This window comes from Rhizopus delemar, genomic scaffold (assembly GCF_000149305.1).
Source record: "Rhizopus delemar RA 99-880 supercont3.8 genomic scaffold, whole genome shotgun sequence".
Classification (NCBI taxonomy): Eukaryota; Fungi; Mucoromycota; class Mucoromycetes; order Mucorales; family Rhizopodaceae; genus Rhizopus; species Rhizopus delemar.
This window is the reverse complement of record NW_027137834.1, coordinates 1,693,935-1,713,618: the sequence shown is the minus strand read 5'-3', so window position 1 is coordinate 1,713,618 and position 19,684 is coordinate 1,693,935. Positions and strand designations below refer to the sequence as shown.

The following is a 19,684-nucleotide window of genomic DNA, read 5'->3' as shown; positions in this document are numbered from 1 at the left end:
GGACACAAACAAGCCTGTCATGAAATGCACACAATGTTTAAAAGGGAAATTGTCCATGTTATTTCTTGTATTAGAAATAAATGAGCTCAACCAATGACTATGCTTTGTAAAGGGCACACGTTCTTTTATGAGAAAAGTATTCATTTTGAATTATCGACAAACACATGCTTCATTTTTATATAAAAAACCTTTTTTTTTTAAACAGAGCTTTTCATTTTATTGCACCTGTTCATCTTTGACATCATGTTTCGGTTTACTTTACTGTTGAACGCTTATAGATTCAGTGGACGATGCCTCTCCTCTCAATTCATGAGACTGACCCAGTCGTATCTTATTCACTGTGCCCAAACAGGATCGCTGCTTGTTACTGTCTTGAATCACAAGACGGTCGATTTTCACAGTACTTGATCTACTGTATGATGTCTCCCTTTTCTTCTAGAGAGAGAGGCAGTGTCTTGCAGTGGATAGTATGGTTGATGATGTATGCCTATTTCAACCCCTTTTATCATTTTTCTTCTCCAACCGTCTCTTGTGTATTCACCCACCCCACCTCCATTTAGCTTCAAAAAAAAAAAAAAAAAAAAGGATGGACGGTGACACCTCTGTTGGGTCTCAAAGCTCAATACAATCATCTCGAATGATGCGATCCAATTGAAATAGCAAAAAAAAAAAAAAAAGGTACAAAAAAAAAAGAAGGGTGTGTTTTTTAATTCAATGGAATAAAAAAAATTATTCAACTTTGAAATCCTTTGATTTCCCAATGTTGAGCATCTTGTCTGCATTTCCCAAGGAACTCCTTCTACGTTCAAAGTCAGTATGACCCATTTCCTTTTCCAATTTCTTGGCGCGTTCTGCAGGTGATAACTTGGTATCCGCATCCTCTTCCTTTGCTTCATAAAAGGCATTACGATCGGCCGTGATGTGAGACGTGTCTGGGGACAGGTTGTTGGAGGAGGATCCATATTCGGACACGTTGGAAGAAAGTGATCTGGGTGTCTCGGTATTCATCTCTGCCTCTGTTCGATCAGGACGGTTGGCTTCATTTGGCCTGTGATGAAAGTTGCCAGAGGAGGATGTGTGGACGTCTTGAGGGGTAGCTGTCGTTGTGGGTTGAAAGGACATTGTGAATAAAAAGTATGAAAAAAATCGAAAGAGAAAAAGCAGTGTATTTATAGGACGCTCGATCTTCGTCACACTGACATGAACTTGTCCAATCAAAGTAAGTGCATAAACCACTGAATGAGCATTGTATGACGTCTTGTCGAAAAGACGTCATGGTTACTATGCCATCCACCAGTCTAGTTTAAAGAACCAGGTCATTTCTTACAAGAACACTAAAGAAGTATGAGCTGTGGGTAAAGTATGCGGTGTTGTCCTCTTTAGAAATCGTGATACAATTGATACATAATCAGTCACATTCATTTTACATTCTCCAATCATCAAAGCTCTCTTCTTTCCTTCCGCTTAAAATCATTCATTATGAAACATATTGAATTGTATTCATGCTTCTTTATTTTTGATATGAGCTCTTGCCTTGACAAACAAACAGTCTGTGCTCTCGTTGCGGAGCCTCTTGAGATACGACAAACATCTCATCCTTTCTTTTCTCTTTCTCTCTTGATTGCCGCTTTCCAATGAATCCAATAGGCATTTTGTTTTATCACTGATTACTCTAATAGATCGATATGCAGTGTTTCATTACCCAAGGTATCAAACACAGTCGATATATTCACACGATTCTTCAGCAAGGATTGTGCTGCTTTATTGAACATGAGAGAGGTCAAGGTGATATCATTGACTCCTGCTAAACCAAGTGGTAAGGGCGATGTGTTAAAGTGAGAGAGGACATCGGGTGTATAGGTGCCACTGCCACGGGTAGCCAAGATGCTAATCATCTTTTTCCTTGTTCCAAACAAACTTGCTGTTCCCATCAGCCCTCGAAGGTGTTCAGGACTGCATCCTTCCTTGACATTCTTACACTGCACAATCACATGATGACAGAGCCACTGTCCTCTTAAATCGACCCCTCCATCACTTTTACCTCCGACATGCACCAGTTGCATTTTCGCAGTGGATTCAAGTGCATATAACGTTTGCAATTCAAACAGTGTGCCACGGTAATGGTTGGATGTTGTTTCCTTGGCTTGTTTTAAAAAAGCATCAAGACGTAATGGCGTAGTAGAATACAATCGTTGAAAGCACCGCATTGAAGAGAGAGAGAAGAAGAAAAAAAAAATTTTTTTTTTCTGGTACCTGCATTTTTTCAAACTGTCAAATCACATGCATTCATTCTTCCCGAGAGAAAAAGTGAGTGAGAGTGAGAGCAGTAATTGTGGTTCCGCGCCTTCTGGGATTTCACAGGGAAAATAAAAAAGAGAATCTAATTTCTTTTTTCCTTTTTCTTTTTTATTATTAATAATGAAAGAAGTGATTGTGGGAGCTAATTTTCCTAGGGACTCTGAAGGAAAAGTATATCATATGGGAGTCAGATTAGGAGAAGTAGCCAATCGTATATTGACTGTGGGTGATCATGTACGAGCAAGAAGGATAGCAAAATATTTAGATTCAGAAGAAGAATCAGGACATCCTTTATTTGAACAATCCAGTCAAAGAGGATTCTTGACCATCACCGGTCGATACAAAGGTGTGCCTGTTTCTATCATTGCCATGTAAGTTCAAATCACATCTGTTTCTCTCTTCAATTCACCCCAAGAGTATAGTGGCATGGGTAACTGTATGATGGATTTCTTTATTCGAGAGTCCCGAGCCAGTGTGAAAGGCACGATGGCCATCATCCGATTTGGTTCTTGCGGTTCACTTTCTCCTGATGCCCCAGCAGGTGCTGTCATTATTCCCAAGGCGGGTTACTGTATTCGTCGAAACCTCGATTACTTTTCGGAAGCCCCTCTTTACCCTCAACTCAAAGACAAGCCCTATCTCTTCTCGGGTACTTTCTCTGCTGACCGTGAGATCACTCGTCTTTTGACGACTGAAATCGAAAGCGCCTTGAGTCCTCTCGAAAAAGAACAAGGTCTCCTGGTCGGTCCTGTCCTCAGCAGTGGTCTCAACGCCGACGGCTGTTCCTTTTATTCCTCTCAAGGCAGGACGGATACGAACTTTTGGGATGATAACGAAGGTGTGCTGCAAGAGATCGTGAGCACTTACCCCGAAACACACTCGATCGAGATGGAGACCTCGATGCTCTTCCACCTGGCCAACTGCGCTCATCAACCGATTCGCGCAGCAGGTTGTATGCAGGTCTTTGCGGATCGTATCGGCAATAACTTTATTCGTCCAGAGATCGTTGCTGCTTTGGAACCTGTGGTGGGTAAAGCCTGTTTGGATGCTTTGATTCAAATTGAAGTGGAGGATGAAATGGAGGCGGCTGGAACGGTGTGGGAACCCCTTTTTGAAAAAGTGGACAAATCATTGGATTGTAACGAATGAACTCTATTTTTATACCTTTTTTCTACACTTTGCCTTTGTCAATATAAAATATCCTTTTCTGGTAATCCATGTCGTCATGGGAAAATGCATTTGTTTAATTATTTTTTTTTTCTGCCTTTCTCATTCGTTTACTCCTCTTGCGTGACAATGTTTTATCGTAATTAATGACTTGTCTTAAATTAGCGTATTCTTAATGAAACAGGTTTTTCATAAACTACTTTATGTCAGCAAGCATCATTTCACTTTCTTTGTATCATTCGCTTTCTTTGTAGTCCACACTTTGAGCTCTATTTCCAAATTATTTTCTATCAAGAATTTTTTTTTTTTCTGTGCTTTCTTTTAATTCCGGAAATGACGGGGAAACGGCTTCTTCCGATCAATTCATCAATTCACTGGAATTGTAAAGAGAACGCTAGAGAAAAAAAAAAGTTGGATTGAAAAAGAAGGATGTGTTGAAGGGTTTGATGAGGGTTCAATCTCTAATTTATGTATGAAATAGAGAGAGAGAGTGATGGATGACATTGGAACAAAAAAAGGTAAAATAATAGTTCCGTCAGTGGATGAAAGTTGACGCGAATGAAAAAAAAAAAAAAAAAAAAAAAAAGGGTGTTGTATGCTGTCACTTTCTTGAAGAGTAAAAAAGTAAACAAGGGTTCATACGCTTTAAACAAGTCAATCATGCCTCTCCTGCTTTGTACAAGGGACGTGAGAAAATAAAAAGACAATAATATCCTTTTCGGGAAATAAATGAATCGTCTGTGTTCCAACTGAATGTCAATTCAATTAATCATTGTCTGAAACTATAAAAGACTGTTTCTGTCATTAAACCCTCTTTTTTTTTTTTTTTTTTTCTTATTTCTTTAATTGGGTTAGAAATGAAAGAAGGAAAAGAGGACTCGATTGTAGAAAGACATCCGAAATCAAATCCTGATTTTCATGAAACATCAATGGAACACTATCCTGAACCGACAGCTGAAGATTGGAAGAATCTGCCTGAAGTGTCGGATTCGATTCCTAAAGCAGCCTTTTTAGTTATTTTAATTGAATTTTGTGAACGATTCACTTATTATGGTCTCAGTGGACCCTTTCAAAATTACATTCAAAACCCTGCTCCTGCATCATGTAAGTTGTGTACTGTCCAGTCGATCGTCACTGTCTAACGCTTCTCAGACCCTGCTCAATTACCCGGTGCCATGGGCCGAGGACAACAAACGGCCACCGCCTTGACCACATTCTTTCAATTCTGGTGCTATATCACACCTGTCTTGGGTGCCATCATTGCCGATCAATTCTGGGGAAAATACAAGACGATCCTCGTCTTCTCATGCATTTACTTTGTCGGCCTGCTGATCCTCACCTTGACCTCGATCCCTCAAGCCATTGCTTCCAACGCGGCCTTTCCGGGCTACATTGTGGCCATCATCATCATCGGTCTGGCCACAGGTGGCATCAAGTCCAACGTGTCTCCTCTCGTGGCCGAACAGTACCGAAGCAAGTCAGCCTATGTCAAGACGACCCCGAACGGCAAGCGAGTGATCGTGACCCCCCAGGCGACCTATCAAAAAATTTTTAATTTTTTTTATTGGGGCATCAACATTGGCTCGCTTTCAGCCATCGCTACCACCGAATTGGAAAAAAACGTGGGCTTCTGGCCCGCCTTTCTCTTGCCGACGTTGATGTTTATCCCATGCATCATCGTCGTCGTCTTGGGCCGCAAACAGTATGTTCAGAACCCACCCAGAGGCTCGGTCTTTCTCGAGGCCGGTCGCTTGTTCTGGTTCAGTTTCAAGGTCAAGGGTGGTCTTGAGGCCTGTAAGCCCTCACGACTCGTGCGCGAGAACCCCGAGTTTGCCGAAAAGGCCACATGGGACGATGTGTTTGTGGACGAGTTGCGTCGTGCGTTGAAGGCCTGTGTAATCTTTTGCTGGTACCCACTCTACTGGCTTTGTTATTCGCAAATGACCAACAATTTGGTCTCCATGGCCGGTACGATGTTGACTGGCAGTGTGCCGAATGATATCATGCAAAACATTGACCCCATTGCCTTGATCATCATCATTCCCATCATGGATTCCTTTGTCTATCCAGGTCTTCGTCGCATCGGTCTTCCCATGCGACCGATCGCTCGTATCACCCTTGGCTTCTTCTTTGCTTCGGCCGCTATGGGCTATACCGCCGGCATTCAATCCATGGTCTACAAGACCGCACCTTATTATGATCATCCCAATGGCCGTCAGAACTGGATCTCGGCTGCCTATTTGATCCCTTCCTATGTCTTGATCGCCATCTCTGAAATCTTTGCTTCCATCACCGGTATGGAGTATGCCTTCAAAAAGGCTCCACAATCCATGAAATCCATCGTGATGGCCCTCTTCTTGATCACAAACTGTTTTGCCTCCATCCTTGCTTTCGCTCTTGTCTCTGTCACAGTAGATCCTAAACTCGAATGGATGTATACTGGTATCAGTGCCGCCATGTTGTTTTGTACAGTCATGTTTTATATCTGTCATCACAAGGCAGATGATGTAGATGTAGAAGAAGATGCGATTACGCGTGATAATCATACCGGATTGAAAACAGATGAAGAAGTCATTGTAGAATATGAAGCAGAAAAGAACCATTAGAAATTGTGAATAAAATCTTTTTTATATAATCTTTTTTTTTATGAGTGGGTATGCACAACTTAGTGTTTCAAGTCATTTAGTTTTCTAACAATCAGTTCATAAGTAAGAATGGTCAAGGCAGAAGAAGGTACGGTTCGAACAAGGTTTGTAGACAGACCTTTGTAGAACCCACAGAGACCTTCTTCTTTGGATATAACCTTGATCGCGTGAAGAATGCCTTGATATTTGTATGGCCTTCTTGTCTGGTTTTGTAGTCGAGTGCGAATCACTTCATGTGGATAGGTCGCAAGACTAGCAGCCATTTTTGATAGAGAAGAAGCTAATAAAATAGAAGTGGACCCTGATGAAGAGGATGAATGCTTTTGCTCAACATCTATATAGTTGTAAATAACACATCACTACTTTGCTTCTCTCGTCTCAAACTTACGAAAGGCGATCTTTAATTTTTCATATAAAGGAAACTGTACAGCGACATGACTGATGCCAATCAGTGACGATCCCAGTCCTTTATAAAATCCTCTAAACCCTTCTTCTCTAGCAATGGTTGCAAATGCATGGAGTGTGTTGTGATATCTATAAGCTGTACGTTCATTTTGTGTCTATCCAAGAGGATTAAATGGCGTATTGAACTCATCACACTTTACCATAAATCGTGTCTTTATGACCCACAGAGGGTTTGTAAGCGATGTTGAAAGTGCTCCTGCTGACATGGCTGATACGATATGCAATAGCCATCCTTTCTCACTGTCTATATTGTCCTATGTTTTTTTAGTAAAAAAAAGGCATCTTTCATTCATACAACAGCTTGCCTATTTCTTTTCCCCATTTTCCTTTACAATAATCATAAGCAGTGAAATAGATGGCCCAAGTGGGCAAATAACCCAAGATGGTTGGACTTAATCCTCGATAGAGTCCCCTGATACCTTCTTCACACCATATTCTTGATAAAGTGCCCACAGTGCCTTTATACATCTTTTCTCCCGGCAAAACAACGCCTTGGTTCTGAAGCCTTGTCTTGGCTACATCTAAGGGACAGGTGACTATCGAAGAAACAATACCGGCGCCTGCACCTGCAATAGAATGTTTTAGGTTTTCATGACTTTGACTTTGTAAAAATTAGTTGAGAAAAATGAACAAAAGAAATGGCTTACGCGAATTCTTTCCACCAATCGTGTACTTTAATCATTAATGAGTGGTTTATTCTACTTTTATATTTTTTAAAGATAAAAAAAAAAAGGGAAAAAAGAAAAGAGGGTCTCACTAAAAAAAAAAAAAAAAAAAAAAAAAAAGGGTGTATTTTTCTCTCGCTTTTTTTGGGAAAAATAAAATGGAGAAAGAAGGCGCATGATATCTGCTTACTGATTTTCATCCAATCAGATTTCCTTATTTGTAATTTCTTGTACGAAATGAGTTACTGCGTTGTCAAGCAGAATAGAGAAGGAAAGCAGAGCTAAAACAATACTAAACTATCAATTACCCCATATATTCCAAATCACACTCGTATCACAGAGAATTCCCTTTTACTTTATTTTTCGTATTGCGTCGTAAGTTGACCTAATTCAAGTAGACAATCTATCGAATGAATAATGAATCAGCAGAAATCACTCAGGATCCATAATTGTGTTTTTAAACTTTTCCCCTCAACCCATATCCAACTCAATACTAGATTTATCATTGTCCCGCTCAATGTTATTGCTAAAGCATCATATCAATAGCTACAACGACAGGAGTCATGAATGAATTTCTCGTATCACAGAAAACAGTGAATGTGAATGTCATTTCACCTTTGTAGTAGGCTGCTGCGAGCTCGGTGTCCATACTGAAAACAAAACAATCGGATTACCTCGTGTCCATGCTTCGATTCGTGCTGGCGCCGAACAAAGCCAAAAGAAGGTCCCTTTTGGTTGAGGAATAGGTGGGCTCAGCATGTGTGGTACACAACATATGCATGCTTCTAATAGCGTTTCAATCATTGTTCAAAAGTCTAAAAATTAACACTTGAAAAGATTCAAAGAACAGATCAAGCCAAAGTGGCTCAAGCCAAAGCTAGCTATAAAATGGTAGGATAAAAGTATTGCATATTCTAGTTGATCTATCATTGCTTATTATCAATAGAAAAAAAATTCCATCTTTAATTATAACACATGGCATACTTTGGTATAAAAAAAGCTATAAGCCGAAATGGCTTCCGGCATGGTTGCAGTTAGTAAGCAGCTAAACTAACCCAGCCAATTAAATTTACAGGATAATCCTTACTCCTCATTGGGCAACATCCGGAAAATCCGTATTTCCTGATGGATTACCAGGAAAAACCATATCCTATTACGCACTCAACATGTGTCTCAGGAACACACATCCCAATGTTAACGTCATGTATATAAATCCTGCTGGTTTTTTTTTAATCTTTTCCTTGTTTCTCTCTCTCTCTCTCTCTCTCTCTCTTTTGTCCGTGCTACTCTTTGATGAACGACATTGAATTATCTCAACAAAGAGCACCCAATGCTGCACAGGCAGACGGCGAAAATCAGCCAACGTTTAACCGATCAAACAATAGAAACAGACAGAACACACAAAGCAACACACACAACACAGTACCTGAGGCACCCAAGAGCCGTCTTGGATCCATCATGCCACTCTTGCCACTGCTGCGTCCACTTTTAAAAGGATGTATTGCGGTCTTGATCTCGTTGATTTTTGTATTTGATGATAGACTAAGAAATGAATTTGGTCAGGGTGTCATTCTGGTACCAATTGGAACTGTACTTGGCTTCCCATTTAGACCCATAGGTACACACTTTATTTGATACGAATCGAGTCTTTGTATTAAACTAAAAGATTGTTTCTTCTTCTTTTGTAGGTGTTGCCATAGAGGTAAAAAAGAAGAATAATAAAAAAGAAAGAGAATGTGAAATGGTTCGACTCATAAAGTCACACAGATGGCTATACAAAGTCTATTCATTTCCCTTGTTGGGTCAGCATGGAGTTTCTTGGGTAAAGTTTTTCTTTTTTTTTTTTTGTATTCTTTAAGCTGTTGACTAAGAAATATTAGCCATGTACCTTGCCAATCTTGCTCGTGATCCAGCCAATCCGATACCTGTCCAACCTTCATCCAGTGCCATCCTTGCTATCTTCATGTTAATCGGTGTCTTTGCCCTCGTCTATCTTCGTACCAAGAGTCAACAAGGTAATGAGAAAAAGAAAGAAAGAGAAAAAAAAATTGGTGTTTGTATTTTATGATCTAAAAAGAATTCAATAGCATTTCTTGCTAGTATTTTTGGTAGCATTATTCTTGCAGTAAAACGACACACTCTTTTATTCTTCCTGAAAACAAGATTACTGATTTTATTTCTATTTTATTTTATTTTTTCTCTGTTTATAGTTTTCTATCTCTCAAGCATCTGTTGTTGCTGGATTCCAACCTACTATTATTGTAAGTGAGCCTAAAAAAGAAAAAAGAAAAGAAAAGAAAAGGTTTGGCATAAAAAAAAAAACAGACTCACTCACTGTTTTTGTAGTATACATTTTTAAAACCTATTGCAGCAGCCACTGCCATTGCACTCGCGGTTGACTTATTGATCTGGCCTGATGATAGTATGACGAAATACATAGGCATCCTCAATCGATCACTCAAGGAATGCAATGCCTTCTTTCAAGAGCACGCTCAAGCCTTTTTGAATCCAGCGACCACACCAGCCAATGTGACCTTGCCTAGTCTTCATGCTCGCCTGCAGGGAAGTGTGTTGAGCCTGATTGATAGTAAGCGCGAAGTACAACGAGAGATTTTGTGGAGCCGCCTGTCACAAAAGGACATCAGTCGGATCACACGGCTGGTCAAGCAGCTGCGACCTCCGCTTCACGGCATCGGCCTCAGCTTACTTGCCAACAAAAGGGACCACACCGAGCTCCTGTTTGAGATGAACAAAGCGGGTCAAGACCTAACCGATCTTTGTGTGGAGATCCTAGACGATTGCAACCGACGCTTGATGATCTTAGGAGGTAGTCGACCCCGGACGCTCACCAGCACCCTTCTCTGGCCCTTTCCTCGCCTCTTCTTTTCGACAACAAAGCAGCCGACACCGATGGCCCGGTCAGAATGGATCGCGCGACTGGATGAAGCAGTGGATCGATATGAGACCGAGGCTCGATCGCTCTCGAAACTGACGGATGCCAAGCGGATGTTTGCCGAACAGTTTGATCCGACGTTTCAGGCAGTGCATCATTTCCAATTCAACCTGATAGAACATACCCAGCACCTGCGAGAATGGATCGCGCTGGTCGAACGACTGGAAACCACACGACCCCGTCGACGGGTCTGGTTTCCTCATCTGGGACTTCGCAAGTACTTTCTTCGACGACAGCGTGAGGATGCCAACATGGGTGGCCTGACCTCGAATGGCGTACAGGGTCCGGCCGACTTGGCCTTGTCTCGTACGATGACCATACCCGACTCGCTTGAGCGCAGTGATCCAGAGTCCAAGCTGCTGTATCATCGTGATCCGGACGTCAATCCGCCCGAGACCTTTTCTGAACACTTTTTTCATCGGCTCTACAGGATCATTCAGTGGTGTCAGACGGTCGAGACCACCTTTGCTTTCAAGACCGCTGCTGGGTTTGTCTTGCTGACCCTGCCTGCGTTTTTACCTCAGAGTGCAGCTTGGTTCTTTGCCTGGCGAGGACAGTGGGCGACGGTGACCTTGATGATGTGGATGTCACCTATGACGGGTGTCTTTTTCTTTGGGTACAATCATCACTTGCTATCTCTCTCTGTTTTTCTTTCTTTCTTTTCTAATCTCCTCTTTTCTTTACTTTTTATGTATCTCTAATAGAACGGTGCTCAGGGTCATTGGTACTGTCTTGGGTGGTGTCTTGGGTATCATTGTTTGGGAAATCACTCGAGGTAATCCTTATGGACTCTCTGTCTTGACCTTCTTTGTGATGATGCCACTTTACTTTTTATTCTTTACCAAAAGAATCTTTACACCAGGAGTGATGATGACCCAAATTACTGCCATTCTGGTAATATGTTATGAATATCAATACAAGATGAGTGGAGCAGCTGTATATGATTCAGCTGAAGTGGTTGCAGGCAAGGTAGATATCTAATATGACATACATGTTATAGACATGCTATAGACATGTTTTTTTTTTATTCTTTCTTTCTTTCTTTCTTTCTTTTACTTACTCAATAATGAAATAGCGCATGTTACTCGTAATCATCGGTGTTGCAGCAGCAGCTATCCTATCCATGATTCCTAAACCTGTCACGGGTCGTGTTGAACTACGTAAACGAATCTCGGTCACACTTCAAGATCTCAGTAAACTGTATGGTATCCTTGCCAGAGATATCATTGCTAATTATGATAAAGAGATCGAGCCCACGCCAAGATTAAAGAAGGCCTTTCGAAAGTTATGTTTGGACATTCGTCGACAGATTGAAGATGAACGAAGCCACCTTCAACTCTCTAAATTCGAGCCTCCCTTGCGTGGCAAGTTTCCTCTTGCGACCTATACAGTCTTGGTCGAAAAGATTGACAACATGGCTGATCTCGTGATGGGCATGGCCTATGCTACTCGATCCATTGATCGATCCTGGCAGAGAAATCTTGTGAGTGCGATTCGTGATGGACGTACGGAATATGTAAGCAAAAGAAAACGAGATGTCTACATCCAACTGATGTCAACCCTATAGCTATCATCCATCTTGAGTTTGATGAAACTTCTTTCGGCCACGATGGCTTCCAAGGTCACTCTGCCACCCTTTTTAGTCTCACCGGATGAGACAAGGATACGATTTGTCAAGCGGCTGACACAAGAAATAGCCTCTTGTCCTCAGCAACTGGACAATGTCACCTTTCCCAACTATTGTGCATTTACAGTCAATGCAGGAATATTTTCACAAGAGCTGGCCGTGGTGTTGGAATGCGTGAGACAGTTGGTTGGTGTAGAAGACCCAGAACAGTGGATATTGCTCCATTCTTAGAAGAAAGAAATAGATATTCAAGCTTTACATATCTTTTTTCTTTCATTATTCTAATAAACTAGTATCATTCACTTTCTTTTTACTGTTTCTACCCTTTTTGGAACGGTTCTGGTGCCTGAAAACAATCACAAAATGTGGCTGTAAACTCAGGTTTTCTATATAATTGGTTAACCCCACCCTGACATTTTACTTTTTTTGATCTACTTTTTTTCCTTTATAAAATTTTTTATGGTTTTATACCTTCACTCAGACTTGAATAGACAGTATCCTTATATTAATATTAACAATTGTTTGTAAAAAGAAAAAGAGAAAAGAATGAGTGCTGTATTTGAGTTTGACGATCTACCTTCCCACAAGCCAGAGATCCCGGAAGAAGAAGACGATACAGCCAAAGCAAGAGATTTACCTTTAGACGAAAAGTTATATGAAGTACCACTGGATGAAAGCTTTATATCTTCTTCGCTCACAACCACTAATCTGTCCATTTCACAAAGAAAAGTGACACTAGACGATTTCGAGATCTTGAAGTTATTAGGCCGTGGGGCGTAAAGTACACACCAGAAGCAAAAAAGTAGCCATGCATAACATACATTATTAGATACGGTAAAGTGATGATGTGTAGACACAAGGAATCCAATCAACTGTATGCCATGAAAGTATTGAAAAAGGCCTCTCTTTTTCTTCACGCCAAGAACGCTGAGCATACAAAGGCAGAAAGGCAGATATTGGAAGAAGTGCGACATCCGTTTATCGTCCAATTATTTTATGCTTTTCAAACAAATGATAGACTTTATTTAATATTACAATATGCTACAGGTGGTGAATTGTTCACACATATGGCTGCAGGTAAGCAAAAAAAAAAAAAAAAAAAAAAAAAAAAAAAAAAAAAAGTTCACTGAAACATGCATTCTAGAACGTATGTTTTCAGAAGACGTTGCACGCTTTTACTTGGCAGAATTATTATTGGCACTTGAGCATTTACATGCTCTGGGTATCGTTTATAGAGATTTGAAGCCTGAGAACTGTTTGTTGGACGAAGCGGGACATGTGTTGTTGACTGATTTTGGCTTGTCCAAAGTTTCTATTGAAGGAAGCAGAACAAATACTGTTTGTGGTACAGCTGAATACATGGCGCCAGGTAGAAAGTGAATTCATTGTGTTTCTATGCTATAATATTAATCTGCTTATTTTGATCAGAGATTTTATTAAAAGTAAATTATGATAAAAGTGTTGATTTATGGACTTTTGGTATTTTAATGTATGAAATGCTAACTGGCGATGTAAGCTTAAATGATTGCGTAAGGTTTCATGCTTTACTAACCTTGTTTTTAGACCCCCTTTCGATCTAGCAATAAGAAAAAGACACTGGATGCGATACTTAAAAAGAAATTGCAGATTCCGTATTATATTTCAGCTGATGCTAAAGATTTGTTGATACGAGTAAGGAAGAAAAAGGAATGGTAACAAGTGCTGATTTATCCATGTAGCTTTTAAGAAAGAATCCAAATGTAAGACTGGGTAGTGAAAAGGACGGTATTGAAAAGATCAAATCACATCGTTTCTTTCGTAAAATCAATTGGAAAGAATTAGCTCAGCGAACTTGTACACCACCCATTCGACCCATTGTGGTAAAGAAGAGAAAGGAAAAGTAATTTAAACTACTGTCTGACCGAGATTTTTCATAGACGGACCCCGCTTTAGCAGAGAACTTTGATGATCAATTCACAAAGGAAATCATAAAAGAGTCACCTATTGATGGACCCAATTTAGATGAAAAAATGAAAGATTATTTCTTAAATTTTAGTTATGTAAATCAATCTCACTATTTAATGAATAAAAACAAATGTAATTGACGCTTGCTCTCATTCTGATTACTCCATGATCGCATCCGGTGTTCGTTTTCCTACAAAGCTATTTGATCTTTAAACGAACTCTATGTATATATCGAAAAGGCATGATTTTTACTCTAGAGTTATGATCTCTTCAATGTATTTATATCACGAAATATTCACTTTCAAGCTACTTGTAACTTTCAAAATCTATAGCTTTCTAAGCAAGAAAATATGCTTTATCCAAACACAAAAGAGGGTGTGACTGCGAACTCGGCCTTCCTCTTTTGTACAAATATTCAAGGGGACCTGCTGTCTTTTTTTTTTCTGTCATAAAAAATTTTCAACATGGCTCATATCATCAGACGAGGCTTACTTGGTCGTCTCTTACCTGTAGCAACTCAATGCCGATCTTTACCTGCTACTCAACGCTTTGCTTCTTCAGCAGCTACTACTACTAGATTCTTTAGACCCAACAACAACAACACAGCAGATGACATTCTTCAATTCCGAGAGAAGCCTGAGTCATTATCCTATTTTACCGGCAACTACAAATACAATGATTTATTGATTGAATTGAACACACTTTACAAACAGTTTGAAGATTGGAAACCCGTCGTGAACGATGCCAGCTTACCCTCCGACTTTATTCAACAAGAAAGCAGTGAGAAAGTGTATGCCTGGAAGTTGAGAGACAAGATGTCTGAACTCTTGAGTATTCCCTTGACAACTTCTCAGTGGCGTAAGATCACTATCCACTTGAACGCCTTGGCCTCTTTGCCTAAACCCTTGCCTGCACCTGTCGCCCACATCTTGGCTCCCTATGAACGACACCATATCGCACAAAACAAGGAGATCAAGGTCCGCTCCTTGGATGAATACGGTCGTGCCTATGCTGTCGGACGCAGAAAGGAATCCAGCGCTCGATGTTATCTTGTTGAAGGTGAAGGCAAGATCTTGGTCAACGGTGTTGAATTGGACAGCTACTTCCAAAGACCTGTGGATCGTGATGAGGTTACTTTACCCTTGGAAGTCACGGAGACCAAAGACAAATTCAATGCCTGGGTTGTTGTTACAGGTGGTGGAAGCACAGGTCAAGCACAAGCCATCAAGTTGGGTCTCGGTAGAGCTTTGTTGATTCATGATGCTGAATTAAAGCAAACTTTACGTAAAGGTAAGCATGTGAGAAATAGGATAGATGAATCGTCTGTGAACTCAAACATCATTCGATAGCTGGCTGTATTACTCGTGATCCTAGAGTGGTTGAACGTAAGAAGGAAGGTCAAAGAAAGGCTCGTGCCAAGTACACTTGGGTCAAACGTTAAATTCATTTCATTATTTTGTTTATATTGTAATATTTTTCTTAGAATAATAAGAACTTGTTTGTATTATGAGTGTCTAGAAAACAACATGGCTTTTTTTATACATATATTTGTGCACTACTATTGCCTTTGATATCCATTCCTTTACTTTTCATTTTTAAAACAAGTGGGGCGAAATATCTTTTATAATACAATTTGAATATGCCAATCATATTTTTTAATGTATTTTATTCAATTATAAAACCCCTTTCATGTAAGGGCTTTTCTTTTCATCAATAGCCTTTAAAAATTAACTACATCATTAGTCAAAAGGAAGAGGACGGAAAATACTTGAATTTTTTGAGACGGCTGCTGCTGCGATTGCACTAGGCACTGGTATACCACAGCATTCGGGATACTCTTGTTCGTTTTCTGTTTCTTGATTATCAGTGTTATGTACATGACCGCAGTGACTATCAAGTTCAGCACTCATTACTTGACCTCCGTCAAAGGATATCAAGCTTCCAAACATAAAATGTTGCATGATGGGTAATTTTGCCAACACCTCTGCCTTGTACATCTTGATCATGCCTTGATTCACTTTAGCCCATGTTTTACATGCTGAAATATCATCCAGCATGGGTGAATGCCACCGTAATGATGCAGTGGTTTTGACGCTATTGATGAAATGAATACATGCAAGATACATGTATGATTGATGGAACTGATCAACAACATCTTTATCGTGTATCGACTTAGGTTTAATATATTTATGGTCTAGTAAAGGTTGTTTAGTTATCATCATCGCCACATCTTCTTTTACCTAAAAGTTGAGAAGAGCCAAAAAGGAAAGGAAGAAAATGATAGTCATCAAGGCCCCAAACACCATGTGAGCCAGCTGGCTCTAACCAGTACTCAAATTGAAGATGTCTCATCACCCTGATGTATCTAATATCCCCCCTCACTGTCAATTGTCTTATTGTGCAACATGATCCCTAGTTCAAACTTACTTTACGAATATACGCAACACAACCACTGTGTCATCCTTTTGTTCAAGAACATTTAATTTTTCAAGACAAAGCCTAACTTAATCATTTAGAGAGTTTTTATAAATCAATCGTCTGATTACGTACAACCACGCCATGAAATTTGCTTCGTGTCCTGTTCCATAGTCGATTCTGGCTTTATTGCCAAAGCTTTCACACAAGTAGGTTGATACCTCTGGAATAGCCTCCTCAGGAACTAGATCTTTAAGTAAATCTCCAGCAGACTATCGAAAAAGAAAAGTGATTAACTGACAATGCTATACAGCAGTTGAATAAAGCGTACGTTGGAAAGCCGATCGTAAAATTGACGGAAAGCAGGATTGCCAAACCTAGATTTAGAATTTTCAACAGGAGGGATCTCTTGAATCCAACTAATAAGTAAATCAAGCATGTTTAGAATTCGTTCAGCATTCTATATAAGACAATGTATTCAGTTTTTCAGGTTCAAGAGCGTGCGCAATCAAGGTTTACTTTTGATAGTTCTAGTTCGGTTTCAATTTTTAAATTTTTAACGGCTTCATTCAATCTTTCAATATAGCGAATGTATTCTTCATATGCATTGGATTTTAGGAACTCTTCAAGATGAGCCTTTGTTCCAATTCTCTTGACAGGTACTGAAAAAGACATTATATCGAAAGAAAAGCTCAGTTTCATCCTTCTCCGCTTACAGCATTTTAAGAATGAATTAGCGCATCCAATGTGTTCCCAATAAAATTTCCAAAAATTTGCATACTTTATTTTGATGCCATGGTCCAAATTTATTCAAAAACCCTATTGGGTGCGGAGTGTATACATAATTGCTTGTCCAGACAAGTTAAACCATAATGCATAAAAAAAATTCTGTGGGATCAAGGGTAGAAAAGAAGCGAGAAAGAAACCATGTTAACGATCAGCAACGAGAAACTTAAAGCATTAGGGCAAGCCAAAGAGGAAAAGGACGTTGGTGTCTGTTGCAATTTATTCATTCCATAGAGAGTGGAATATACATCCGGTCAGTGATTGAACAAGTCAAACAGACAGAGTGGATCGTGAAGAACATATATAGAAAAGATTCAAGAGGAGTGATAAGATGTTATTTATGGAAAAAGACATATGTAGTTGTTGACGCATATTGTAGTCTAATAGTTCTTAGTCCTAAGATGGATGAATAGCATATCCTTTCTACCAGAAAGACGCCATCTTATGCAATAAATTTGCACTTTTGTAGCCAAAAGATAAAGTCGACAGAAAACATGAACGAAAGAAGGAGATTAGTTTGGAACATTGTGATTACTGTCGCAAGTTCTGCAGAAAAAATTGAATGTTGATATAAAAAAGTTTTTACAAAAGATACCAGCCTTAATCAGCGGTAGTGTTAGTCATAGTTTTAAGTGGAAGGAGAGAAAGAGAATCAAATGATGGAAAAAATGAATGAAACAAGAACTCTGCTTGCAAAATTTGTTTTCGTCATCATATGGATGGTAGTCGATGTCGAATCATTTTGGTCATTGGCTGAAGCACACTACGTGTTGCATAGGCAACAGTCTTGACTGTTCTTGGGTACTTGAATTTAGAAGCTAGATAACCCGTTGATGGCCCAATCTGTACTCCCTCTGTGCTTAGACTATTTGAAATTGATCAGCAAAAAGGGACGTCGTCATCGATATAAACAAATGAGTGAGCAATATCAGTTCTATTGAGAAAAGGTCATTCATGATTTGGTATCATTGCAGTAACCCAGACAGGCCAGTAATGTAAGTTAAACAAAGGAAAAAAAGGTGAGCAGAATCCATATGACTTTTGTACGAGGCATGAAACGATATGAGATAGTATTTTCACAAAACATTATCCAAACAATTTGTGACAAGGGCTAATGGTCGAGAAGTTATCATTAACTGTAAGATATACCAAACAAACTGGTAATTAATACTACATGTCTTTCTTCAAAGGGTATTTTGAATGCACGGTCAAATCGTCAAGATGGATCACATGTAATGCATTATTTAAACTTCTTTTATTGTAATAATAAAAAGACACAAAATAGAATCTACCTTGGCAATTATTGAGTTCTACTAGAGTGAGAAATCACTGTTTATTTTCAGTATAAAGCATGCTAATCTTAAACATGGCCTGGAGGATAAGGGTCAGTTGACTATTGACATCAACATTTCTACAGGCACTTCAATATCTTGCTGACTTCATCATTCTGTAAGATGAAGATTGCTCATGTAAAAAGTGGATAATAGCCTGGTCAAATGAGCTTAGCTTGGTTACAAAATACTTGCTTTTCAAATAAAAGAGATAAATCGATAAGCTCAGTAAATTTTCTCATATGATCCCTTTCTGTATTTTTAGGTTGACATCAGTGTGGATATCGTATTTTATATAGTTGCTTCCTTTGGGTGTACAAAAAAGAACACCTGTGCTTATCATCTTGAAAGAGCAAGATACGAAGCCTTTGAGGATTTATGTTACAGTATTTAAAGCCCTGTTGTACGTCCATGTTCATTTTGTTAAGATGAAACATTTGTTTCAAATCATTTTTAAAGAGAGAAATGCAATCAAACACTTTCTACAAGACAAAATCTGCCTTTACACATTCTTTTTGTTTAATCTGATGGATTCCTGTCCACTTGAACTCATCATTGTTCTCCTTACTACAACAATTCTCTCTTTACTAACATGACCAACTGAATTTACTCAACTTTAACAGCCCTTATCCTTTCCTTCCATTCCTTTCATCTTTGGATTACCTGTAGACAGCATACTAAGATACAATAAAAAGACCAAAGGTCGCTATCGGTTCCCTCTTTCATCAATAAGCCTGTCTTTATCGCTTTTTATTTCCAAATGTTACACTAAAGAGGCAAAAACACATTTATTTTATAAATACCTTTCCATTCTTTTATTTATCTCGCCATTATTTGCATCGATCTGTTCTTAATTATTTCAAAATTCCGAGTATTTAAATCCCTCAACAGGAATATTCATCACAAAAAGAGTTCTTTACCATCTTCTTTGGTATCATTCTATCTTTTTTAAACAAAGGGATTCGTCACCTAAAAAGGAATACCTTACAAATAAGGTAATGCTGGCTTAAAGCCTTATTTCCATTTTCTTATGGCGGGCTTGTAATTATCCAAAAACAGAGAAATTATAGTGGGTGAGTGGCCTGAAACTTGCCTTTTGGTTTACTCATTTGAAACTCAATTAATTAGTCATTGTGAAGCTTGGCAACTCGTTTCAAGGAAAAAAGAATGAAAACAGGAACGATTTTTAATGTTATTTGATTATTGGAAGTGTAGTCATGGATACGCATATACTAGAGTACATAGGCAATAAAAGATCGACGCATATCAAGATTCAGCTATCAACCTTTAATTTGTACAACCTGAAAACTTTATCTGGAAAATCTTTTTTTGAAATAAAGTGAGAAAAGAAAAAAATTTGATTGGTCATTGATTTCCCTTCTCCTATC

General features: G+C 39.1%; 10 protein-coding genes across 10 annotated transcripts; 6 read left to right on the top strand and 4 right to left on the bottom strand.

Moving 5' to 3' along the window:
* Positions 1–729: 729 nt before the first annotated feature.
* Positions 730–1,122, bottom strand: RO3G_10843 (uncharacterized protein; the record flags this gene model as incomplete). The annotated part of the gene is made up of 1 exon (XM_067665427.1): positions 730–1,122. The coding sequence occupies one exon, from the start codon at positions 1,120–1,122 to the stop codon at positions 730–732; it is 393 nt and encodes a 130-aa protein (XP_067521528.1).
* A 545-nt stretch (positions 1,123–1,667) lies between these two features.
* RO3G_10842 (uncharacterized protein) lies at positions 1,668–1,895 on the bottom strand (the record flags this gene model as incomplete). The annotated part of the gene is made up of 1 exon (XM_067665426.1): positions 1,668–1,895. One exon carries the CDS (start codon positions 1,893–1,895, stop codon positions 1,668–1,670), a length of 228 nt encoding a protein of 75 aa, XP_067521527.1.
* A 932-nt stretch (positions 1,896–2,827) lies between these two features.
* On the top strand, positions 2,828–2,986 carry RO3G_10841 (uncharacterized protein; the record flags this gene model as incomplete). Its single annotated transcript, XM_067665425.1, has 1 exon — positions 2,828–2,986. The coding sequence occupies one exon, from the start codon at positions 2,828–2,830 to the stop codon at positions 2,984–2,986; it is 159 nt and encodes a 52-aa protein (XP_067521526.1).
* A 1,336-nt stretch (positions 2,987–4,322) lies between these two features.
* Positions 4,323–6,071, top strand: RO3G_10840 (uncharacterized protein; the record flags this gene model as incomplete). The annotated part of the gene is made up of 2 exons (XM_067665424.1): positions 4,323–4,569; positions 4,618–6,071. 2 exons carry the CDS (start codon positions 4,323–4,325, stop codon positions 6,069–6,071), a joined length of 1,701 nt encoding a protein of 566 aa, XP_067521525.1.
* A 59-nt stretch (positions 6,072–6,130) lies between these two features.
* Positions 6,131–7,257, bottom strand: RO3G_10839 (uncharacterized protein; the record flags this gene model as incomplete). Its single annotated transcript, XM_067665423.1, has 5 exons — positions 6,131–6,444; positions 6,499–6,670; positions 6,716–6,819; positions 6,908–7,176; positions 7,223–7,257. The coding sequence occupies 5 exons, from the start codon at positions 7,255–7,257 to the stop codon at positions 6,131–6,133; spliced, it is 894 nt and encodes a 297-aa protein (XP_067521524.1).
* A 1,865-nt stretch (positions 7,258–9,122) lies between these two features.
* On the top strand, positions 9,123–9,783 carry RO3G_10838 (uncharacterized protein; the record flags this gene model as incomplete). Its single annotated transcript, XM_067665422.1, has 4 exons — positions 9,123–9,255; positions 9,328–9,365; positions 9,451–9,501; positions 9,664–9,783. 4 exons carry the CDS (start codon positions 9,123–9,125, stop codon positions 9,781–9,783), a joined length of 342 nt encoding a protein of 113 aa, XP_067521523.1.
* Positions 9,784–10,444: 661 nt separating this feature from the next.
* Positions 10,445–12,051, top strand: RO3G_10837 (uncharacterized protein; the record flags this gene model as incomplete). Its single annotated transcript, XM_067665421.1, has 4 exons — positions 10,445–10,809; positions 10,898–11,162; positions 11,269–11,709; positions 11,761–12,051. 4 exons carry the CDS (start codon positions 10,445–10,447, stop codon positions 12,049–12,051), a joined length of 1,362 nt encoding a protein of 453 aa, XP_067521522.1.
* A 315-nt stretch (positions 12,052–12,366) lies between these two features.
* RO3G_10836 (uncharacterized protein) lies at positions 12,367–13,400 on the top strand (the record flags this gene model as incomplete). The annotated part of the gene is made up of 4 exons (XM_067665420.1): positions 12,367–12,596; positions 12,650–12,897; positions 12,965–13,189; positions 13,384–13,400. The coding sequence occupies 4 exons, from the start codon at positions 12,367–12,369 to the stop codon at positions 13,398–13,400; spliced, it is 720 nt and encodes a 239-aa protein (XP_067521521.1).
* Positions 13,401–14,228: 828 nt separating this feature from the next.
* Positions 14,229–15,205, top strand: RO3G_10835 (mitochondrial 37S ribosomal protein uS9m; the record flags this gene model as incomplete). Its single annotated transcript, XM_067665419.1, has 2 exons — positions 14,229–15,054; positions 15,114–15,205. The coding sequence occupies 2 exons, from the start codon at positions 14,229–14,231 to the stop codon at positions 15,203–15,205; spliced, it is 918 nt and encodes a 305-aa protein (XP_067521520.1).
* Positions 15,206–15,503: 298 nt separating this feature from the next.
* On the bottom strand, positions 15,504–16,618 carry RO3G_10834 (uncharacterized protein; the record flags this gene model as incomplete). The annotated part of the gene is made up of 5 exons (XM_067665418.1): positions 15,504–15,958; positions 16,005–16,129; positions 16,192–16,263; positions 16,315–16,451; positions 16,511–16,618. 5 exons carry the CDS (start codon positions 16,616–16,618, stop codon positions 15,504–15,506), a joined length of 897 nt encoding a protein of 298 aa, XP_067521519.1.
* Between the last annotated feature and the right edge of the window lie 3,066 nt (positions 16,619–19,684).